At 37.4% G+C, this 23,079-nt stretch overlaps 1 protein-coding gene across 6 annotated transcripts; it reads right to left on the reverse strand.

Annotated features, from left to right (window-relative positions):
- Positions 1–399: 399 nt before the first annotated feature.
- Positions 400–22,755, reverse strand: LOC107693697 (SH2 domain-containing protein 4A). 6 transcript variants are annotated; one of them, XM_016493173.1, is made up of 9 exons: positions 22,689–22,755; positions 18,432–18,775; positions 16,757–17,073; positions 12,355–12,502; positions 10,262–10,379; positions 9,048–9,089; positions 8,886–8,927; positions 5,230–5,461; positions 400–1,634 (listed from the first exon to the last, which is right to left on the reverse strand). In XM_016493173.1, exons 3-9 carry the CDS (start codon positions 16,920–16,922, stop codon positions 1,408–1,410), a joined length of 975 nt encoding a protein of 324 aa, XP_016348659.1. In that variant the 5' UTR covers positions 16,923–17,073; positions 18,432–18,775; positions 22,689–22,755; the 3' UTR covers positions 400–1,407. The 6 variants fall into 6 exon arrangements, with proteins under 6 accessions (XP_016348659.1, XP_016348652.1, XP_016348666.1 ...); XM_016493166.1 differs by having other exon boundaries at positions 18,432–18,721; positions 22,689–22,750; XM_016493180.1 differs by having other exon boundaries at positions 18,432–18,721; positions 22,696–22,712.
- Positions 22,756–23,079: the final 324 nt, after the last annotated feature.

The following is a 23,079-nucleotide window of genomic DNA, read 5'->3' on the forward strand; positions in this document are numbered from 1 at the left end:
GTTATTGTGTACTTTTATCTGACTTGATACCCTCACTTATTTTTACAACTTTGTCTCTGTTTTATTGTGATCAACAAGCAGGGGGCATCCAAGAGAAGAGCTCACTCTATAGCCAGACTACCAAAGGCAGCTAAAAGGCTTTTGATGTGTGCAGTATTTACAATCTATACAACTTGTAAGCCCGTCAGCTCTTTCATGCATGATTCACAGTAATTTATTGCACAAAAACCATTATATATTCTGATTAGATGTGCAGTGAAGAGGATATGAAATGTTCTTGGCTGCATGACTTGACCTCAGATGACTCCAGTAAATGCTTGTCATAAGCACATGTTGAACATAAACACAGCCTGAAGCCTGTCAAGCCACTGAGGATAAAATTGTAACCAGAAGCTGAAGGAGGTTTGATCATTTTATTACAGAGGCAATATCCCCCACTTATCCTGAATGTGTGGACAGGACATTCAAGCCTTATACAGAGTAATTATATAAACTCTTCCAGATCACAACACGTAAAAAAACAGAATTAAGTGCAAGCATATGTGACCGTGAGAAAATAAAATACATGAAAGTGACCATTGCCCTACTGACCTGATTACCAAAAATTGAAAATTTGAATACAATAAGACCATCAACCTCAAAGTAAAGGTATGGCTATGAGAAAACCAGCACTTATAGACCAACATATCAGATATTTGGCACAGTTGGTCATTCCATGTAGTGTCAGTTCCAAAATGTAACTTTGTCAGTGAATTTTCTGATATTGTTAGTGAATCGAGTAAATACTGTATAAAATGTTTGTGCAATTCAATCCAGCCACTTTCTATACATCTTAATTGCTATATAGAAATTGTAATTTACAGTAAATATAGGCATAATATTGTCCACCCTGCCCTCTAGATATTGCAAAAAAGCAAAAACATAGTTTGATCACTTATACCTTCATACATGCTCCAGCCTTCATGATGCAAGGAAGCAAAATGCATAAAACAGACTAATGGGATGACTAACTTTAGTTTAGTATGATTTGGCTTTGTTTGGAGTTTACTCAGTCTTATACTGGTGATTAAGATTTCATGTGACCCTTTAAGACAGAAACGCACTTGCACATGCATCTAAGTGCAGTTTATTCATACAGCGAGGTCAACACTACTGCCGAAAGTTTGAACGATGTAGCTATATGACTGATGTTTCATTCCTGCTGAAGTTTTAAAAACCACTCATACCATGTAAAAAAACAAAAATAAAGAAAAACATTAATCAAAAAATAAAAATAAAAAAACATTATTTTACGTCACTTTGGTAACAAAACATTCAAGTTCCTGAGAGAGTCTAATCACCCACACCCTTCAAATGTAGCCACTGAAGAAGACCCCTGGCTTGTGTCCCTTGGGGTTGGTCCCTTGTTTACCTGAGAGAAGGTGAGGGGCGGAGCCTCAAGTGGGTAGGCTTTTCCGGGATTGGAGGTTTGTTGCCATGGGGCGGCATTTGGGAGGGCAGAGACTCACTGGACACACTGAAGGTTTTCATGAGCTGAGCAACCCGTCCTCGTCCCAAACAGCTCTCCTCAACTACCTCAGACCCCACATCCACAGAAAACGCCCGTTTAGAGGCAGCGACCACTCGGAAATCACCTGCAAATGGAGAGAGAGAGAGTGCGATGAGACAAGGACTTATGACCTTCAAGGTCTGTTTTTATAGGTGACAACTTCAAAACATTCTCACACTTCTCTTCTGCCCTTTTCCCTCACTCAATTTTTCGCTTCTTCTCTTTGCACTCTCTTCTATCCTTTTTTTTCCTGCCCCTTTTCAGTGTCTCTGGCTCTTTTTTCCTGGGCTGCAGACTGCCAGACCGGAGGTCGTCAGCGCAGGAAGTAGAGCAGGGACGCAGCTGGGTGTAGTTGGTGTGTGTGTGTGTGTTTGTGTACACGGTTATAGGTGTGTAAGACTGTGCGTATGTGTGCGGTTATACTGTGCGTGTGTGTAATTGAGAGATGGAGGGATGGAAGATGAGGAGAGGAGGGCCGCAGGGATGGCGGCGGAGAGCAGACAGACGCTGCTCAGACACCAGAAGGCTTGAGGAGCTGCTTATTTTTAGCCACGTCCCCAGGGGACACAGATGTGTGAGTGCATCCGCTCTCTTTCGCTCGCTCTCACAAACACATATACCCCTTCTCCTTTACACACACAAACTATGACACACATTTTACCCCCTTGCAAACTCTTTCTCACACGCATACTCACACACCCTGGTCAAAGACACGAACCCACATGTGGCTGTGTCAGTGGAAATGTCCCAGTACTGAATCACAAAACCCTTAAAGGGGTCATATGATGCAATTTCAAGTTTTCCTTTCTCTTTGGAGTGTTACAAGCTGTTCGTGAATAGATAAGATCCCTAAAGTTGCAAAGACTAAAGTCTCAAACCCAAAGAGATATTCTTTATAAAAGTTAAGACTCGTCCACGCCCTCCTAAAATGCCTCATTTAAACACACCCCCAAATGTCTTCATGATGTGGGAAGATTTGCATAACGGCGCCCGAATGTTCACGCAAAGAAAGAAGGCGTAACTTTATTGTTGCTGCCACTGCTGCCGCCATGCTGTGAAGACGTTGTGTGTTTCATTGCGAAATTTAGCAACATCATATGACCCCTTGAAAGCAGACACTAAACTGAATCAGTCTCCCTTTAAGACCTTGTTTTTTTCTTCTCTCTCTCATTAACCTATTACTTGGGTAAATCACATGAAAACAACCATTTGACAAAATAAATAAAAACAAATTGTAAAAAATAAAGACGATACAACAAATATATTAATACATTTAGAACAATTATTTTAAAAGTACTAAGACTGCTTATTCGTCAGGAAAATGTCTTAATGCAATGCAATCTCTTAAGGGTCCTAAAATAATTAAATAAATAAATATTTTAAAATAAAAAAATGAATAAAAATTATGTCTTCAAAAATATGATTTATTTCTAATTGTTTATTTATAATAACTAAAAATTATATATATATAGACAGTGTATTGTTATAATATATGTGTAATATATTATATTACATAATATATTATTATGTATATATTTTTCCATTAGATTCTTCTTCTTATTATTTTATATTTTTGTTACATTATTTATTTTTATTTATTTATTCATGTCAAGACTTGTTAGGACCATTGCGATTTTTTTAACATTATGTATGTTCGATATTAATAATAATAATTATAATAATAATAGTAGTAGTAGTAGTAGTAGTAATGACGCATGCAAATTAAATCTCGATGGTCTAGAAAATTATTTGAAAAAAAAAAAAATATTATTATATATATATATATATAAAATTTGTTTTTCCTTTTGGTTTTTGGGGGGTAAAATATGACCCACATGTGTTTGATGCATTTCTTATTTAAGTCACATGCTTCTCAAGTCCTGCCCCATCTTCTTCTTTCTGCCCTCCCTCCCTTCCTCTCTCTCTTTCTCTCCCTCCCTACCATGGCCCCTGACCTGTGGTTCCTGTGTTAATGTCCTCTCGCCGCACTGCGTGGGCCTGCCACTGATTGTCTCACTGTGTTGTGTGGTCACCACGGAAACCCTGGATAGGCTCCAGTGACTGAGGCGGACACACATGCGTGCGCGGCGCTCTTACACACACACACACACACACACTCAGAGTCACTCTCGTGATCTAAAGCTGTTTGTTCCACCGCATTTTCCACACCCCACTAGTAGTCCGTTCCGTGTCCTGCAAACACACGCATATGTGTGTGTTTGCGTGCCTGTCCGGCACACACACGCTCCCCGCTGTTAGCTGACACTAGCGTAACGACTACGCCTCTCTCCCTCATTGCTCGGCGGTGTTTGCCGTTTTCCATCCTCCCATAACTTCTCCGAACCTGAGACGCTTTCACAGAGCTGTCAAATAAAAAAAAAAAGCTGAAACCAAACTCTGTCCAGGCCGGCCAAAACTGCCCCCGCTGGCCTCGACGTGCAATCACTTGTGACAAAGCCTGTAAGCACCTGATCGCAATGAAAAACGCTCTCTGTTTGCCCTGTCAATAACTGCCAGGCGTGTCTGTGAAAGCGAGAATGCATTCGACAGGATGTTTCCAATTTCACAGTCATCTTATGCAGACAGAACAGATGAGCCACAAAAGCACGCTATCTCTTTAAATGCCCCCACCTCTGAGAATGAGAGGGTGGGGGGGTTAGAAGTGGGGCAGAGGGCAGAATTCCGGAGCGGCACGTCTGTGCGCTGAGCCAGGCCACGGGGGCGGTGGGTCACGGCTGCCAGGGAGAGGTGGGGAGGGTGCCCGAGCGGAGGCTGGGGGCCCTGTCACTTATCAGCTCCGGCCGAGCGTCGCCCAGGGCCAGAGTCGGGAAGCAGCGCTGGAATGTGTGTCCTTCCCTCTGAAGGTGAAGAGAAGGGAAGCACACACACACACACACACACGTGCATGCAGAGACGAAGCGAGCAGCTGTGGGAAGCTGTTGCTTTTACGCACATGCCAGGATGAACATACACGCTATTCGCACACATTCCTTTGACTTACACGCTCTTGATCCCACTACAAAGTTAAACGCTCACACAGATGAAACATTCCCATGTAATTATCCACACATTCTACAGAGTTTTATTTTTACAAGCATTGAATTACAACAATATGTAGTCTGGATGATCTCTAGATCAAAAAGTGCTCGTTTAACCTTACCTGGCCTAGGTAATGTGAGGGCTTTGGGAGAGTTTATAGGTTGCATTTCATGTGTGTGTCCAGCAGGGGGAAACTGCAGAAGTGTAATTTCTAATAACACACACTGGATGGCGTAATTTGAGCTTTTTGAGTGAGTCATAACATCTGTTGAGGTGATTCACACCACCAGGATAGTGTTTAGAACAAATGGTCATTAAAAACCACCCAGGAGATGATCAAGATGTCGTTTTTAAAACGAACTAGAAGAGATTTCAAACAAATGAGCAGCCAAGGAAATCAGCCATAATATTTCAAAGACATTTGTTTCTGCCTTTAAACCTCTTTATTCCTGTTGTTAGAAAAAGACCTGCCAGATCATAAAGCTTCCGGTAACACGTCTTTTCAAAAAATCTCTATTATATTCTGAATTTAGATTAAATCTAAATCTAGATTAAAGACACATCTCTTTGGCCAAGCATTCAAATAATGCATCTCATAATCTTTTACTGCAGTTATATCTGATCAAACAGCAGACTCTCACCTCTGTTGATCTGTGGTTTGGGGGTGTCTTGGGGGCGGAGTCTGGAGGTGTCAGGCAGCTGATTGGTCGTCCTGTCCTCCTTGTCTGTATAGCCAGGTCTGCTGAGAGCTGAGGGTGTCAGGAGGCAAGATCTCGAGTGGGCCCGATAGCAAATTGAGGACAAGAGTGCTGAGTCATCCTCTGAGTGTCCTGACTCAGCCTCCTCTTTGGACTCCTGAGGCTGATGGGATACCTGCCATAGAAACAAATAAACCATTTATAAAAGAAGTACAAGTTGGACTGTATATCCAGCTTCGGTTTTAAACCGAGCACTGTCCTAAAACCTCCCATAGGGGAAAGGAAGAAAAAACCCACAGACAATATCTTGTTAATGTCTTGATTATTTCTTGTAGACTATACAAGATTAAATATAGAGCAAATGGGAACTTCAGCTAAAATCTCACGCTTCTCAGATTTGTCTCCTGAGAAACTGACCACAGCTATTTCACATGTCTCCTATAATGTTTAAAAGATCTCAGCAATGTTACAGACCATGAGCAGAGATTTGACTATCAAGTCAAATATCAGATTCTTCCCAGACCAAATTACCTGGTGTTTGATATTCACATCAAGTCAACAAGCATCTCATCTGTCTCATATTTGTCCTAAGGAATTTTAGGAGGAATATCGAAGACAAAGCTGATAATCCAGTGAGTTTTTCAGATCTCCTGGGCCATAACAGATTAAGCTCTGAACAATAACACTTTCTATTTTATTTTTTATTTAAAAAATAAAATAGCCTAAAATAAAACACATTAGCCTAAGTGAAAACTAAAATAAACAGCCAAAAAAATTAAATAGCCTAAATTAGACTAAAATAAAATATTGTAGCCTAAAAATAACCTACAATAAAGCATCTTAAAAATAAATTAGCTTACAATAAAATACAGTAGCCTAAAAAAACAAAACATAAATAATAGCTTTAAAAATATATAGTAGCCTAAACATAACAAAGAATAAAATAGCTTAAAATGAAATTTAGTAGCCTAAAAATGACCTCAAATAAAACCTAAAATAAATGAAAGTCTAAAATAAAATAGATCAGCCAATAAAATAACCTAAAATCAATAGTAGCCTTACTAACAGCTTATAATAAATAAATAAAATTTTGCTGAAAAACAAAACATAAAATAGCTTATAAATGAAATATGAAACAAAATAGCCTAATATAACATTAAAAACAAAACAAAATACATCTGGAGCTGCCAAAGATAACAGATATTGCAAGCCTGGACTGTAAGAAGCACAGACTGTGTATAGTGTTTACACACACACACACGAGATGGAAGAGAAACGTGTGATGTGCAAGGACTTGCCCTGCCCAGGGGCTTGTGGATATTAAGGGATAAATCTGTGATGGAAAGAGAGAGAAATGGAAAAAAGAGGGAAAGAGAGGTCCCTGCCCAAACCCCAGGGGACAGTCCCACAATCCCATCCATCTGTGACTGACAGGCGCGCCGTCTCGCCCGCTTTAATTCCCTGATCAACTTTATCAACCATCTGCTCTTGAAGAACTCAGGGACCCAAATCAGCCCCTGGGCTCTCTCAGGTCCTCCTGCAGAGCACACACAGCCTGCCTGTCCTCATGCTCTCTGACACACAGGCCACACACTGAGAGCAATGCTCCATACTGTCCTTCAGCATTTCAGATGAGCTACAATATGTTTTATATATCTCAATCAATCAGGCTTACATATATACATCATGAGTTTTATTCCTCTGGGTGTGGGAATGATACAAAAATTGGGAGGGACACTAATTATCAGGTTGCTCATGAATAATAATTGCATGACATGTTCTGATTTGCTGCAAAGCAGACCAACTCGGAAAGAACTAGTTTTAGATTCATGCTTGCACACTCATCTAAATGTGTTCAGCTGTTGTGGGGTCAAGAGTCTGAGACAGGTGTGATCGGAGTGGCAGAGAGCGACAGCTGAGGGTAAAAGGATCTCAAGATGAGAGCACAAGGACAGCTGCTCTGACCTCCAGCCCCCCTCCAACCCGGAGCAGAGTGCCAGAAGAGACCACCGACATTCTGGGAAGGACATTCCTTTGCACAGACACCATGTTTACACCGCAAGCAGATGACGCGACAAAATTAGAATGTGTTGGTGTCAGTGTAGACGAGACTGAGTCGAATATATGCTGACCCATTTTTATTTACAATATTAACAGTTTTTTTTTTTATAATGAATTTTTAACATCACAAATTACATTATTATTAATATTATCATCATCATCATCATTAATATAAAATGTATTCCATTAAATAATGTCTAAATTAAATTAGTATATTCATAATTTCTTAATATTAGTGCATGAGTGCAGAATAAATATTTCTTACTCATTTAAGAAAAACATTCACGGTTTTAAAATTAAATTAGTTTTAGTATTTCCAGGGAAAAAAAGGCAGACAGAAAGAAAGAAAGGACAGAGAATTCATAATATGCTCATCCGCTCTGTGGTAAATGGCAGTAATGTCAATGAACAGAGGCTGTTAGATAGCGGGACTTTCCAGCGGCCTGTGGCCTAAATAAGATCTCTGTGGTCATATAGCATATCACATGAGTCTGACGGGGCTGTGATTGTGAAAAATGACTTGGAATTGTGAAGAGTTTCAATTCCCTGTACCAAAAACTTCTATACCAGCTTCAATCCAAGAGGAAAAATTGATTTTTTGGTAACATTAGATTACACAAGTTTCATGCATTATAATGTAACAATATATGCATTATATTGTCTGGAACTCAAAAGAAACATCTTAGTGCAACAGAGCTATTTATTGTATGAAATACTGTAAGGCGGTAAAAACAAATATACAAGTTTAAATTGATCAATTCATATAGATTTACAATAATTAGAATTTATTGTAAGGTGATAAAAAAACGAGAGAGAGAGAGAGAGAGAGAGAGAGAGAGACTTCAGATGCAAAACCTCTAAGTCAGTCTAAGATTTTTAAATGATTATTTCATCAGGCTCCTATGTTTAGGTTCAGTTGTTTCACTTTAATGGCAATGAAAAGGTTCTTAGTCAGTTACTGGAATGCCTTATTTTCAAAAATGTCCAATGTTATTTTCATCACCGATATATTTATGAAAAAAAGGTATGAAAACAGCTCTACTAAACTATACTTGTTCTAATACACATATGTGACCCCTGGACCACAAAACCAGTCATAAGGTTAAATTTTTCGAAATTGAAATTTATACATCATCTGAAAGCTGAATAAATAAGCTTTCCATTGTTGTATGTTTGTTAGGATACAACAATATTTGGCTGAGATACAACTATTTGAAAATCTGGAATCTGAGGGTGCAAAAAAAATAAAAATATTGAGAAAATCGCCTTTAAAGTTGTCCAAATGAAGTTCTTAGCAATGCATATTACTAATCAAAAATTAAGTTTTAATATATTTACAGTAGGACATTTACAAAATATCTTCATGGAACATGATCTTTATTTAATAATTATTTAATAAATCCTAATGATTTTTGGCATAAAGGAAAAATCAATAATTTTGACCCATACAATGTGTTTTTGGCTATTGCTACAAATATACCCCAGCGACTTAAGACTGGTTTTGTGGTCCAGTGTCACGTATTAATCATGGTACTTACATTTTCTAAAGTTGCTGATGGCTTTTCTTCATTTACAGGCATCTGCAGAATATTATGAGAAGACATTTACAAAATAGACTGCACTCATTTTAAAGTATTGTGTTGTGACAAAACATCTCACTCATTGTTGAACATCGTATCTGCTGCAATACCAAAACACACCTGTGGAGGCGCCAGAGTCCTTAACTCTTTGTCACTGTTGTCCTGTGAAAACAAAGACTTCAGACTGAGCAAAACTCTTCCACACTCCTATATATCATTTTATCATAATAAAAGCTGTTGCAATAATCATATTAGCCCATCTACTTTATGATCAGTTAAAAATCTGAAGGCGTTCAGATGTTTTTTTGTGACTGTTGTGCGGCTCTTCACTATTTGGCAACCATGAGCCACATGTGCCGATGTACAGGGACAGATGTTTGTTTAGCAAGTAGAGGATCATAGCGTGGTGATACTGGCCAGCACATCTCCTCCCAGGAGTGCGTTTGCTGCGCACGGTGTTGCCATGGAAACCCTAGTGCGAGCCCCCAACCCACCCACCTACCTTAGTATAACAGGAAAGAGAAGGTGGTGAGATCTCCACATATAGAGTGAAAACCTTTGACAGACCGTTTTAAAACACTTTGTTTCCGCGATCCTGACCAAGACACAGTAAAACTCACACACATTCATTAAAGATGACATCACAGCACTTGTGTCCTAACCTACACGAAATTCTGTTGATCAAGTCCACCTATTTCTACGGCATTGTGATGGGTGGCCCCGCCCACTCTAAAATCTCATTGGTTTGAAATCCTGCTTTTCATAACAGTGCATTAGATATCAAGTCAAATATGTTTTCATCACCTCACACTGCTTCAAATTGCTTTTCACATGGTTGGAAAATTGTCGCATCATTCCTGTTAAAGGACACGGTGTTACCGCCTAAGTTGGACTGTCTGTCAGTTCAAAAATCGCACAGACGCCAACTGGCCACACACAGACAAACATATTGATACATGAGCAGAGAGATGGAGCCATAAAGAGCTGCGCAATGAAAGAGTTGTTGTGCCTGAGAGATGTAGGGGTGGGTGGGTGTGGGAGTTTTTTTTTGTTGAAAGGATGAAAAGGAATACTGGAGAAGGGAATGAAAAAAGGAGGAAACGGGAAAGGAAGGAGCAAAAAGAGGGAGAGATGGAGGTTGTGATTTATTTGGCTGTTGAACGATGACTCTCCCTGTGGAGAAAGTCCGTCTCGCTGCCCCTCGGCTGTGTCCGAGATTAATGGCGGCAACAGGAAGGTCACCTACACACACAGCCACATGAATACACAGCGGCACCGATTTGAGAGTTGAGCAAATGTGGAAGTAAACAAACACACGCACGTGAGCAACACACCTTAAAGTTGAGCTGAACTCTTGAATGTGCTTTAGGAGGAAGGTTTTCTCGCCCTGATCGTACAGGTTCTGCTGATGTTCGGTTTATCAAGTTGCTCTTCAAAGTGCTGGGCTGGTTGCTGAAATACATGACAAGACATGTGAAAACACAACACACAAATATACGCCCTTCACAGTCAAACACGTTTTCTTCATGACAGAATTTATTTCAGATATTCATTACAGATGTGCTCATTAGTTTTATACTGATATGTTTATACACCCTAAAAAAATAAGAGAAATCAAAACATAAAAATGGTTAAATTACATAAATTTATTTACACTACCGGGTCAGGAAAAAAAAATTATACTTTTCTTCAGGAGGGATGCATTAAATTAATTAAAAGTGACAAAGACATATATAAAGTTGCAAAATATTTCAGTTATAATTAACACAGTTCTTTTCAACTTTCCTGAAAAAGGAAAGTTTCCATAAAAATAAATAAAATAATAAATTATATGCAATGTTTCCCAAATCAGCATATTATAATTATTTCTGAAGGATCATGTGATAATGAAGACTGAAAATTAAGGTTTGCTATCACAGGAATAAATTACATTTAAAAATATATTACAAATATATGAGTTTTATCTATTTTACGGATTACTGTTACTGTACTTTTGATAAACAAATTTACCCTTGGTGAGCATACAAATACATAAATACCTTATTGACCCCAAACATCTGAACAGTAGTGTAAATTATATTTAAATTATACACTGCCCGTCCCAAAAAAAATCACCACCTGGATTTAACTAAGCAAATAGGTAAGAGCCTCCCATTGGATAATTACTGCATGGATGATTATGTTTCAGCTGGCAACCCTAACTGATGCAGTGAGTAGCTTCTCATTTCTTAAACAACCATGTCGTAAGACATCCTGTATTCGTGGAAAAGATGTTAATCTGTTTCAGAAGGGTCAAATTATTGGCATGCATCAAGCAAAGAAAACATCTAAGGAGATTGCTGAAACTACTAAAATTGGGTTAAGAACTGTCCAACGCATTATTAAAAACTGGAAGGATAGTAGGGAACCATCATCTTCGAGGAAGAAATGTGGTCGGAAAAAAATCTTGAATGATCGTGATCGGCGATCACTTAAACGTTTGGTGAAATCAAATCGTAAAAAAACAACAGTAGAACTCACGGCTATGTTTAATAGTGAAAGTAAGAGCATTTCCACAATGTACAATGCGAAGGGAACTCAAGGGATTGGGACTAAACAGCTGTGTAGCCTTAAGAAAACCACTTATCAGTGAGGCTAATCGGAAAAAAAGGCTCGAATTTGCTAGGGAGCATAAAGATTGACTCTGGAGCAATGGAAGAAGGTCATGTGGTCTGATGAGTCCCAGATTTACCCTGTTCCAGAGTGATGGGCGCATCAGGGTAAGAAGAGAGGCGGATGAAGTGATGCACCTATCATGCCTAGTGCCTACCGTACAAGCCTGTGGGGGCAGTGCTATGATCTGGGGTTGCTGCAGTTGGTCAGGTCTAGGTTCAGCAACGTTATGTGCCCAAAGAATGAGGTCAGCTGACTACCTGAATATACTGAATGACCAGGTTATTCCATCAATGGATTTTTTCTTCCCTGATGGCACGGGCATATTCCAAGGTGACAATGCAAGGATTCATCGGGCTCAAATTGTGAAAGAGTGGTTCAGGGAGCATGAGACATCATTTTCACACATGGTTTGGCCACCACAGAGTCCAGAACTTAACCCCATTGAGAATCTTTGGGATGTGCTGGAGAAGACTTTGCGCAGCGGTCCGACTCTCCCATCATCAATACAAGATCTTGGTGAAAAATTAATGCAACCCTGGATGGGAATAAATTTTGTGACATTGCAGAAGCTTATCAAAACGATGCCACGGTGAATGTGTGCCATAATCAAAGCTGAAGGCGGTCCAATTAAATATTAGAGTGTGTGACTTTTGTTTTGGACGGGCAGTGTATTTATATATCAGTAAACCCCTTTTAATGATACCAAACCTCATATTATAGATGGTTTATAGCTATAATTTGTTTTTATTCAGGAGTAGCACAACATCCATACTGTGAATTGTTAAGGACGCTGGCCGTTTTTCTCTCTCCAAACCCTGAATAGATGATCTTGGAGGATTTGAGCTCATCCATCTCTCCAATGACAATGACCTGTACGTCTCCATCTCGTCCCAGCAGCCAACTGACACTCTTGCTATTAGCTACAGAGAGAGAGAGAGAAATAAAATGCAGAGTCTTAGTGGTAAGCCTACTTGAAACACAATAAGCCTAGATTAGTAATTATCATTTACATATTTAAAGATATTATCATACTTCAGAATTATTTATTCATCATGTTTCCTGTTCTTATGAATGTACTCAACCATAACAAGATTAAATATGTTAAAAGGAAGAAATATTGAAAAAACATTTTAAGGCTGCTTATTGGATCAATAAAGCTAAACGATATTTGCTCACTACACATTCCTTTAAGAGAAGCTAATTAACTACTTGCCAAGTCTTTCCTTAAAATGGTGCAGCCAAATACAGAGTTATACAACATGAGATACAAATTGTTACAATTTGAAAAATTAAGAAAGGTGACTTGTACTGTGTAAGAGAGAGAAGAAAAAGTCTGACAGAAAATAAGGAAACCCTCCCATGATGAACTGGTTCTTCTTGCAGGCCTTGTGGCAAACAACAAGATTCCAGTTGAACAGCCTGACTAACACGCTCGTGATCCCAGTCAAGACAAAATAAAATAATAAAATAAAACTGGGCTCATCCACCGAATGCTTAAAAGGTATAAAATATATATAAAAAAAGAAAGTGCTGATTGGGACCAGCTCATTTAAGCCATAGAAAATATGGTCTTGGACTCTTCATTTTTTTATCCATGTTGGGCCTTAAAGAGGTGATGACAACAAAACTGCAACTTATAATAGAGATAAAGTCTATGCAGCAGTTTAAGGCTTTATACTAGGGCTGCACGATAAATCGCATGCGATATTAACGCGCATCTTATGAGTAAAGCCGGTTCTGTAATCAGCGGTAATACTTAACATTTAACATGTGCTACTAGCCCTGGTCTCTCCTTTAACATACACTATCGTTTAGTTTGGGGTCGATAAGATTGGTTAGATGTTTCTGAAAGAAGTTTCTTATGCTCACCATTTATTTAATCAAAAATACAGTCAAAACTGTAATATTGTGAAATTTTATTACAACTTAAAATAACTGTTTTCTTTTTCAATATATTTTAAAATGTAATTTATTATTTGATGCAAAGCTGAATTTTCAGCAGCCATTATGCCAGTCTGTAGTATCACATTATCCTTCAGGATTATATGCCGATTTGCTGCTCAAGAATTATATTGTTATATGTGACCCTGGAGCACAAAACCAGTCTTAAGTCACTGGGGTATATTTGTAGCAATAGCCAACAATACATCGTATGGGTCAAAATGATTGATTTTTCTTTTATGCCAAAAATCATTAGGATATTATGTAAAGATCATGTTCCATGGAGATATTTTGTACATTTCCTACTGTAAACATATTAAAACTTCATTTTTGTTTAGTAATATGCATTGCTAAAAACTTCATTTGGACAACTTTAAAGGCCATTTTCTCAATATTTAGATTTGTTTGCACCCTCAGATTCCAGATTTTCAAATAGTTGTATCTCGGCCAAATATTGTCCTAACAAACCATACATCAATGGAAAGCTTATTTATTCAGCTTTCAGATGGTGTATAAATCTCAATTTCAAAAACTTGACCCTTATGACTGGTTTTGTGGTCCTGGGCCACATATGTATTATAATTAATGTTGAAAGCAGTTGTGCTGCTTAATATTTTTGTGGATTATGTTCAGAACTGATGAAAAACACAGTATTTATTACGTCTTTACTGACACTTTTATTTAAATCAGTAAATCCTTGCTGAATAAAAGTATGCAAATATGCAGTGTAATATGCAAGATGTTAAAAAAAAAATGGCAAAAAAAACAAAACCAAGACAAAACACATCCACATCATCTGTTGACATTCACAACTGTTGATAATTAAATCTACAATCCCAACATTCTCCCTTTTTCTTCCTCCTCAGTGTGTTTTGAAAAACGTTTCCTGTATACTTCCTGCTTTGTTGGCAGTTATCTGTATGAGGGAATGGAACTTGGCCTGGCTGACATTTCTTTTCTTGTTCTAAAAACTGGGTCAGTAACAGAAGTGTTTCCTCTGCCTTGTGTAGCCTGCTCACTCAATGCAAGGGTCAGAATGTCTCCAGAGACTCCCTTTATTGTGTTATTATTTTATTATGGCATTGTATTTTTGTGACAGAACCTTGAATGACTTTTTGAAATTGTATCCACTTTGCTAACAGACACCATGGTCAATAGGACAGGGTTGCACAGAAGCAGTCAAGATGTTGTATCAGTATGTCTTGTGGAAACCATTGACCTGCAAGAACAGCTGCTGTTGTCTCAAGGAGATAAAGGACTTGCTGTTCTCCTCTGAGGTCTGAAACTCAGGGACCTGATAATAACTGCTTTGTTATTGAGCAAAGACGACTTCCTCTTGGAGTTACACACGTCAACCTAAATTATTGCATTGAACTTCCTTATAAACCCAAAGGGAATGGCTATACAGTGGCACAAAAAAAGTTTCTGGACACTTAAAACTTTCATTGCATTGCAATATTTTTACTTCATTGACTAATCTAGTTTAAGATGATCTGTCAAAGTTCTGGCTCTTCCAGTAACAAAGCCGATATGCCAGATTCCATAAGCCCTCTGTACGTCTAACCAGTTTAAACGGGTGTAACTTTGGCTAAGCAACGTAAAGTTTAATTTTTCATTCTTTTGTTTGCTTTTTCGCAGCTCTGTCTCTTTTGCAGTTTTACAGATACCCTCTATCTCTCAGATGCATTCCTCTCATATCTCAGCAGTTTACTCCTCCCTCTTACCAGCTGTCCTCCTCACGGAAGTCTCGTCTCTGTGATGTCTGTGACCTTCAGTGTTAAAAAGTGGTGAAATTGAGGGAAAAACCCTCATGTTTTACGTAGTTCTTGTTTACGGTGTTTCAGTGTCACACTGAGGAGATCCTTTAACTAATATGAGATTCTGATAATATCGGTCATGACAATTGTCTATTGACGCCTGGACACCTTCTTAAACTTGTCTGGTCTTGTGTCTTGTCAGTGACGTAGATGTTCCCAGTGGCAGCATCAATCACAGTAGCTTTCAAATATAATTACTCTTGTGTTTCAGAGCACTTTCTGTTGTCCAAACATCTGTGTCCACCTCTGTGAACCTATTCTGAAGATGTTTTTCCGTGAAGTCCGCAGTACCACAGTGGTAAACCAGGTGCTTTCAGCTCAGCTATTCGGTCCTGACTGAGTCATGTGCCACATTAAGATTCTGACTAAATTAAGTCATTTAAAGCCAGCAATAAAAAGCCAGAGCGGTTTTCTGTGGCTTACAGATGTGGGAATGGTAAACGCACTGATGAAAGATTTGCATTAGTAATTCAAATGTCCCACATTCAAACCTCAGGATGTTTTAGATCTTTAATCTAGACAGATCCTGGTGAGTTGCATTATGACCATGGTGCAAAAGAACTTTAACTTCAGGATGACTGTCCTTTTAAAAAGTCAACTGCATGTCTCTTGCAGAATTGCCATACTCAGTCGAAAAAGATCATGTCTAAATCTATGATTTGCTTAAATTTTGTTTTGTAACTTTATAAGGCGTTTTAATGATCTACCCACCACCTTGTCAATTTAAACTCATTACTTTTTTTTTTTTTATGTGGAACAAAATGTGAATGCTGTTTTTCCCCATACAATTAAAAATGCATGTTGGGTCAATGGTAAAAAAAAAAAAAAATGTTAATAAATTTTAAATTAATTACAAAAAAAAAAAAGGATAATAATTAATAATAAAATTTTATGGAAAAAGGGAATAGTAATAATGTTATTAATACACTACAATTGCAACTGAACAAAATACAACTAAAAGCCAACTATAAAATTACAAAAAAAAAAAAAGGATAATAATAATAATAAAATTTTATGGAAAAAGGGAATAGTAATAATGTTATTAATACACTACAATTGCAACTGAACAAAATACAACTAAAAGCCAACTATAAATAATAATAATAATAATATAATACAATATAAAAAAATAAACCTGATGGTCAGGATTTTACCGTTCTGTGCTAGGAGGATTTTCTGATGGTCAAAAATAATAATAATCTTGCTAAATGATGAATAAAATGGTCTCATCCAGGAGTAAATATACAGAGGAAATATTGTAGCACTGATTAAACTATGTTTAAATTAAATACATAAAATTGTTACATTTATTCTACTGTATTAAAAGTTCTTAAAGAACTCACTTCAATAAGATGCATGGATCACATGACATATCTGCTTTAGATTTAAATGGTGCGATATAAACCCAGTGCCCACCTGTCTTTGGTTTGAGCGGTTCCCTCTCCAGCTTCTCCTCTCGCTCCTTCCAGCGTCGCACCTGCTCCTCGCGCATCTTCAGGAAGAGCGTCTTCTTCTGCTCGTCGTTCAGAGCGTCCAGCACATCCGGGTCGATGTACATGTCGTTCAAGATCTGCTGCAGCATGGCCGTGTGTGTGGTTCACCTGATTATATCCTGAGATTCAGCAACAGTCCTTCAGAACGAGGATGATGGTGGTAAAGACGATGAATCCCAGCTCGGTCCGTTCACCACACACAAGCTCTCATCACTAATTAGCAGCCATAAACGGGACACGCTGTCAGAAGAAATGACAGATTACAACATCTGGAAGCAATCTGATCTCTTTAATGGTTTGTTTGCTCCTTCTCTTCCTGTGCAGCTTCAGACATTTTGTGTGTCATGTGAAATGAGAAGTCAAAAAATATTTTCGTTTATTTGTTAATAAGCTTTAAAACTGCCTTCAGGGTTTTCAATCTGGGTGCATCAGAAAATTTTAATGATCATTTATTTACAAAAATAAGCTTTTTTAGGGTTGTCATATGTTACCCTGGACCACAAAACCAATAAGGGCCAATTTTTTTTTACATTTGAGATTTATACATCATCTAAAAGCTGAACAAATAAGCTTTCCATTGATGTATGTTTTGTTAGGATAGGACAATATTTGGCAGAGATACAACTATTTGAAAATCTGGAATCTGAGGGTGCAAAGAAATCTAAATATTGAGAAAATCACCTTTAAAGTTGTCCAAATTAAGTTCTTAGCAATGCATATTACTAATCAAAAATTAAGTTTTGATATATTTATGGTAGGAAATTTACAAAATATCTTCATGGAGCATGATCTTTACTTAATATCCTAATGATTTTTGGTATAAAATAAAAATCTATAATTTTGAACCATACAATGTATTGTTGGCTATTGCTACAAATATACCCATGCGAATTATGACTGGTTTTGTGGTATAGGGTCACATATATTATATATATATAAAGTAACACTGACATCTTAGTACAAAGATTTCAAATAATAAAGAATATTTTAAATGCTTTAGTATAATTACATTATAAAATGCGATTATTTTATTTATTACATATGCTGTCTTTATAATACCACACTTTTTTCCCCCTCACAGAGTATAAACCGTTTTTTTACACATTAAAATACGCAGCAGGCTTTGTATTTTAGTAAGGGGCTAATATTATATATATTATAATAATATATTTGGGGGTCAAAAAGTTAAGAAACCTCTGCTAAAGAGCATATTTTTACTCAAACACATGGTCTCCCAGCTCTTTTTAGGCCTGACTGAGGGGATTCCTCAGGAATGGGGGTTCGCTTCTGTCATCAGCAGATCCCCCCTCCTTTCACAAGACATGCTCTATTTTAAAATGGTCTTATTTTGGCCACAACTGAGCTTGCATGCTGTGACCTCTTTAGGAGAAACGACGGGCGTCTACAACTAAAAAAGCCTGAGATCACATCATACCCAAAAAAGTACCGCAACAACAGCAACTGTGACAAAAAAAAAAAAGTCTGCCTGCCTGCCTACACATTTAACAGACTGCAGTTAATGTCTAGATATGGCGGCAAACAGAAAGAAAGTTGGAAAGAGAAGAAAAAAAAGCCTGTGTGAAGGAAAATGTACTCACAGCTGGGTGCGGATGCTCCACGGCAGACTTTACTAAGAGGGAGAGTGAGTGCTTGTGTGTCCTTCTTGCCTTTGTGTATGACTTAACTGGTGACATCACAGCATTCCTTAGTCTCTCTCTCTCTCTCTCTTTTCTTTCGCTCTCTCTAACAAACGTACATTACACACTGTCTCTTGCCTTCACACAAACACACACTTCCTTTCTGTTCCTGTAACTCTCTCAGGCTGAAGGGAAACTCAGGAAGCAGACCTCAGCTGTTGGCACTGCAAACGAAGTACTGTAGCAGCATCCTGTTTAACAGAGACAGAGGCGGGAGAGAGTTTGGGAGAGAGGAGGAGGGGCGGCTGAAGGAGAAGACGAAAATTACACAGAACTTCATCACTCAAGCAAAGGAATTTACAGAAAAAACACTTAAGAGGATGAGTCGATCTTGACATTACTCAGTGCATTTTCAGTGCCAAAAATAAAACACAACTGCACGTTATGTGGCAAGTAATAAGGCACTTCCTCTTTCAGTGAAATTCTCCCAATGATTACATATACTGTAACAAAACTCCCCTTTGTTATTTTCTTATAAATCTTTGTTTACTGTAAATGAACATACGGGAAGGACACTGATTTACAAGCTTAAAGACTTTGCTAAAACACCCTTCAAGTAAAATAAAAAAAGACATGGTCAACACAGTTTTCAAACACGCATTGCTTTAATCTAATCTCACACCAGAGGGCGCACAAGTGCAAGAAACTGTCTTTTTTAAATCTATACTATTTATCAGAAATAGTTTTACTGCTGTAATGAGTGCAGTGATACTCAAGGTTAATTAATAAATAAGTGATTCTTTGTTTTGACCGCACAAATTTCCAGTCATATTTGACATGCATCCAGCCACTCTGGAATCCAGCTTCCCTTGTTTTTAATCTTATTCTTCTCTCTCAGTTCTTATTGGATACACTGCAGATGACGGGTTTTAATTCGCAAATGTGTACTGAAATCAAAAGATTTTTATTCTTGCGGAGAAATCTGTATATGGAAATGCAGTCTGCATTTGCTTCGTTACGGTTTAAATACTGAAGTTTAATCAACAGCGCCATCTACTGGTTTTCGAGGACCGGTCTGTTATGAGTGGACCAGAAAACATTGATTTAAAGGGATCGTTCACTAAAAAAAGTAACTGTCAATTTTCTCACCCTCATATTGTTCTAAACTTCTATGACTTGGCCTACGTCTGTGGAACATAAAAGGAGAAATTCTTAAGAAGCATTACACAGCTCTTTTTAAAACAAGAACATGATAGGGACCATGTTGTCTCGTTAATAAGTAAAAATTCCAAGTCATTCAAAGCATTTGTTTAACACCACAAACATTTTATTTTCTACTTAAATTTGTCCACTAGTGAAGTGCATAGTTTAATTACCTTGATGTGCAGCATCAAATGACACACACACACACACACACACACACACACACACACATATATATTGTTTAACTGGACTTCATTCATATATACACACACACACAATCTGAATATATGGGATGGAGAATAAGATTAGAGAGATGCAACATTCGGGAAACAAACAAACAAAAAAACTAGATTTAAAGGGATAGTCCACCACCACACCTTAAAATTCTATCACCAGATATTTGCTGATCCCCATTAACTTCCACAGTATGGAGAAAAAAAAATGCTATGTAAATCAGTGGGGACCTGCAACTGTTTGGTTACTCAAATTCATTAAAATTATTTTCTTTTGTGTTCAGCAGACGAAAGACATTCAAACAGGTTTGGAAAAACATGAGGATGTGTAAATGACAGATTTTTCATTTTTGGGTAAACTATTCCTTTAACCCTGTTCATCAAACAAATTTATAAAGTTTTTTTTTTGCCCTTTTGGAGCTTGACTGCCCCAGCCTCTGGTTATATGAACTATACTGTTCTATGAACATTTTTGTCAAAAATGTACCTTTAAAAAAATTTTTTTATTATAAATTAGATAATATTAATAAATAATAATAATAGATTACTATTGTTATATGAACTATTGTAAACTATTGTTCACAATAGTTACTATACTATATACTGTATTAACTATTATGAATTATTGTTATAAAAGAGTAGCATCAAGATTTTTTAAATTTATATAATAAAATAGAACTAAAGAATAGTACAAAAATATATTTCTTGCTTTGTTAACATTATTGTTTATTACTAAAACATTATTACCCATCTTCCGTTTATATAGTCATTTATATAATAACGAAAAATGTCAGCATCTATTTGTGCGCATTTCTTGCGTAATGCACAGTTACCATTACGTCATTGGTGCTTGTTGTTTTCCGTTGTTCTTTGAAATGGTCCCAATCTTTAATAACATTTCAAAACTACCACACTTATGCATCAGCTTAGACATAAATGTTTTGGAATGTTGGACTGTTATTTTCAAGCTCAATCACATGTCCTTTTGCTCACAGCAAGGGGCAAGCCACAGAATAAAATCAAGTCTTTCATGCTGAATGGAAACAAAGTGATCTGAAACTTGGAATCCATTTGTATAGTAAAGGACTGTTGTATTTTCATGAGCAAATTACTCATATCACAAGAATAACTAAATGAATATTGAATAGCTACTAAAACATACTAACTATGGGTTGTGTTATGCATGCCTGGTTATTTCTTTACAGATATAATGAGTAAATGCTATTACTTATCTAGTTAGTGCTTTGGATAACTTTTGGTCAAATACTAGCCTATTATAATTCTTGACAATTCAGCCACGAGATGGCGCACCTCTCAACAGACCAGATGAACAAAACTGAAGGCCTGTCAAAGGGACTTTACTAGATGCCTAAGAGACATTCAAGCAGTGCATTCACTCCTTCCAGCTTGGCAACTATAGTTCAGGCTTGTTCACATTGTTGATCTGCTCCTTAAGACACAAAAGACTTGAAGCACGGACACTATCTGCTATGTCAAATAAGTACAGATGTTCAGAAAGGAGCCACATATGCTAGCTGTAGATTCTTCAAAAAAGTTAACATATAGGACCACTGTTTAAAGTGGTTTACACAGAATTGGTATGTAGGCTATATAGGCCTACTACAAATGTAAGAGACTGAACAGAGACTACAGCTTGGCTCAATACGAATGAGCAACTGACTGATAACTGAACCAGACAAGGTTTGTGCTCAGGACAGATAACCCAAAACTGGCTTCTTGATGAAAGCACCACAGCGCTTTAACACAGAAATAGGCCACTACTGACTCATATTAGGCTCTTAGACTAGCGCTAAACATCTGAACACTTTGGAATGAATGAAAACCACAATGAAAACAGACAGAATTCTTGTTCATTTTTACATTTTCAGATTTTAATTGGAGTAATTTTATTGTGCTTTTTCTTTTTATTAGATTTTTTACATTTCTATTTAGCTTTATTTCAGTTGTATTTTTAGTACTTCAGCTTTTTTATTTCTGTTAGTCGCCAGTGCAACATTTCTAATTTTGTAATTACATTTTTTTTTTATTGAAAGTGTCTACTGCTTAGATCTTATTTTAGCTTCATTTCAATTGCTCAAAATGATTTGACAGTTTAGTTATAAATGACAACACATCTATACTAGGCCTACTTATCGGACGTCTACATGTAACATCTTCTGCTCTATTTTAAAGGGTCTCATTCAGTTATTTGTGTCTCTTACCGTTTGCTTATTCTTTTAAGCGATGTTTTCTTTTCTTGCTTTAACTGGATACTTCTGAGCCTATATCTCAAATGTTATATACATTCACCACAAAAATTAAATTGGTCTGCAGTTGCGGTAACCACCATTTTAAGTCAAAAGATGGCGCCAATTAGTTACTCCAACACGACTATGACAAACTGTTGCTGTTATCTAGCTACATCGTCAACTTCACAGTGGTCGTCTATGAAGCGTTAAAAACAAAACGTTCACGTTTTAAATGAACTACACAGCGGTATAATTCGACATTCTCACGAATATTTGAATATTACATTAGCTAAAATGTCTATTTCTTGGGCGTTATACAACAATCGCCACTGAGCATCAGGATATCTAGTAAATTTAAAACAATTTCGAATATCCATGTTGCCACCGCGCTCTCCAACAAATGTTAAACTTAAAAGACATCTCAGTCAGACTACGCCTTGTAAATAAACATTGGACGGTACAGTTTAACTGACGCTTTTTTGCGAACTTTTTCGATTAATTGTGCAGCCCTAGAAATATGGCTCAAACATTACCTGATACCTTGGACATTCCCATTCATCTCAGCCTCATTTGCTCAGCAAGTGCAGGATCACGCAAATCTTTTCTAAACGCCGAGTTCTGCAGCCCGGTTTTTTTAACCAATCACCTGAATCCAAATGCCATGTAACCAATGACTCTTTCGCCCTGATGACGTCGCCACAACGCTGATTGGCTGTCTGATGGCATCACAACAGCGCGCAAACCTCCAAGGTTAGCTAAAATTGCAAAACGCTGAATAAACGGCTTTTAATTAACTGCGTCACATCATAAATCCAAGGTAGGCTACTTGTCTTCAGAATGTTTAAACGTTGGTCTGGGAGTTCGCAATATTTGGAGTTTGCTTTTAAAAAAACCCGCTGTTTTATAAGAGAAGTCAAGTACAAC

The sequence above is a fragment of the Sinocyclocheilus anshuiensis genome, unplaced genomic scaffold (assembly GCF_001515605.1).
Source record: "Sinocyclocheilus anshuiensis isolate Anshui unplaced genomic scaffold, SAMN03320099.WGS_v1.1 scaffold817, whole genome shotgun sequence".
Lineage (NCBI taxonomy): Eukaryota > Metazoa > Chordata > Actinopteri > Cypriniformes > Cyprinidae > Sinocyclocheilus > Sinocyclocheilus anshuiensis.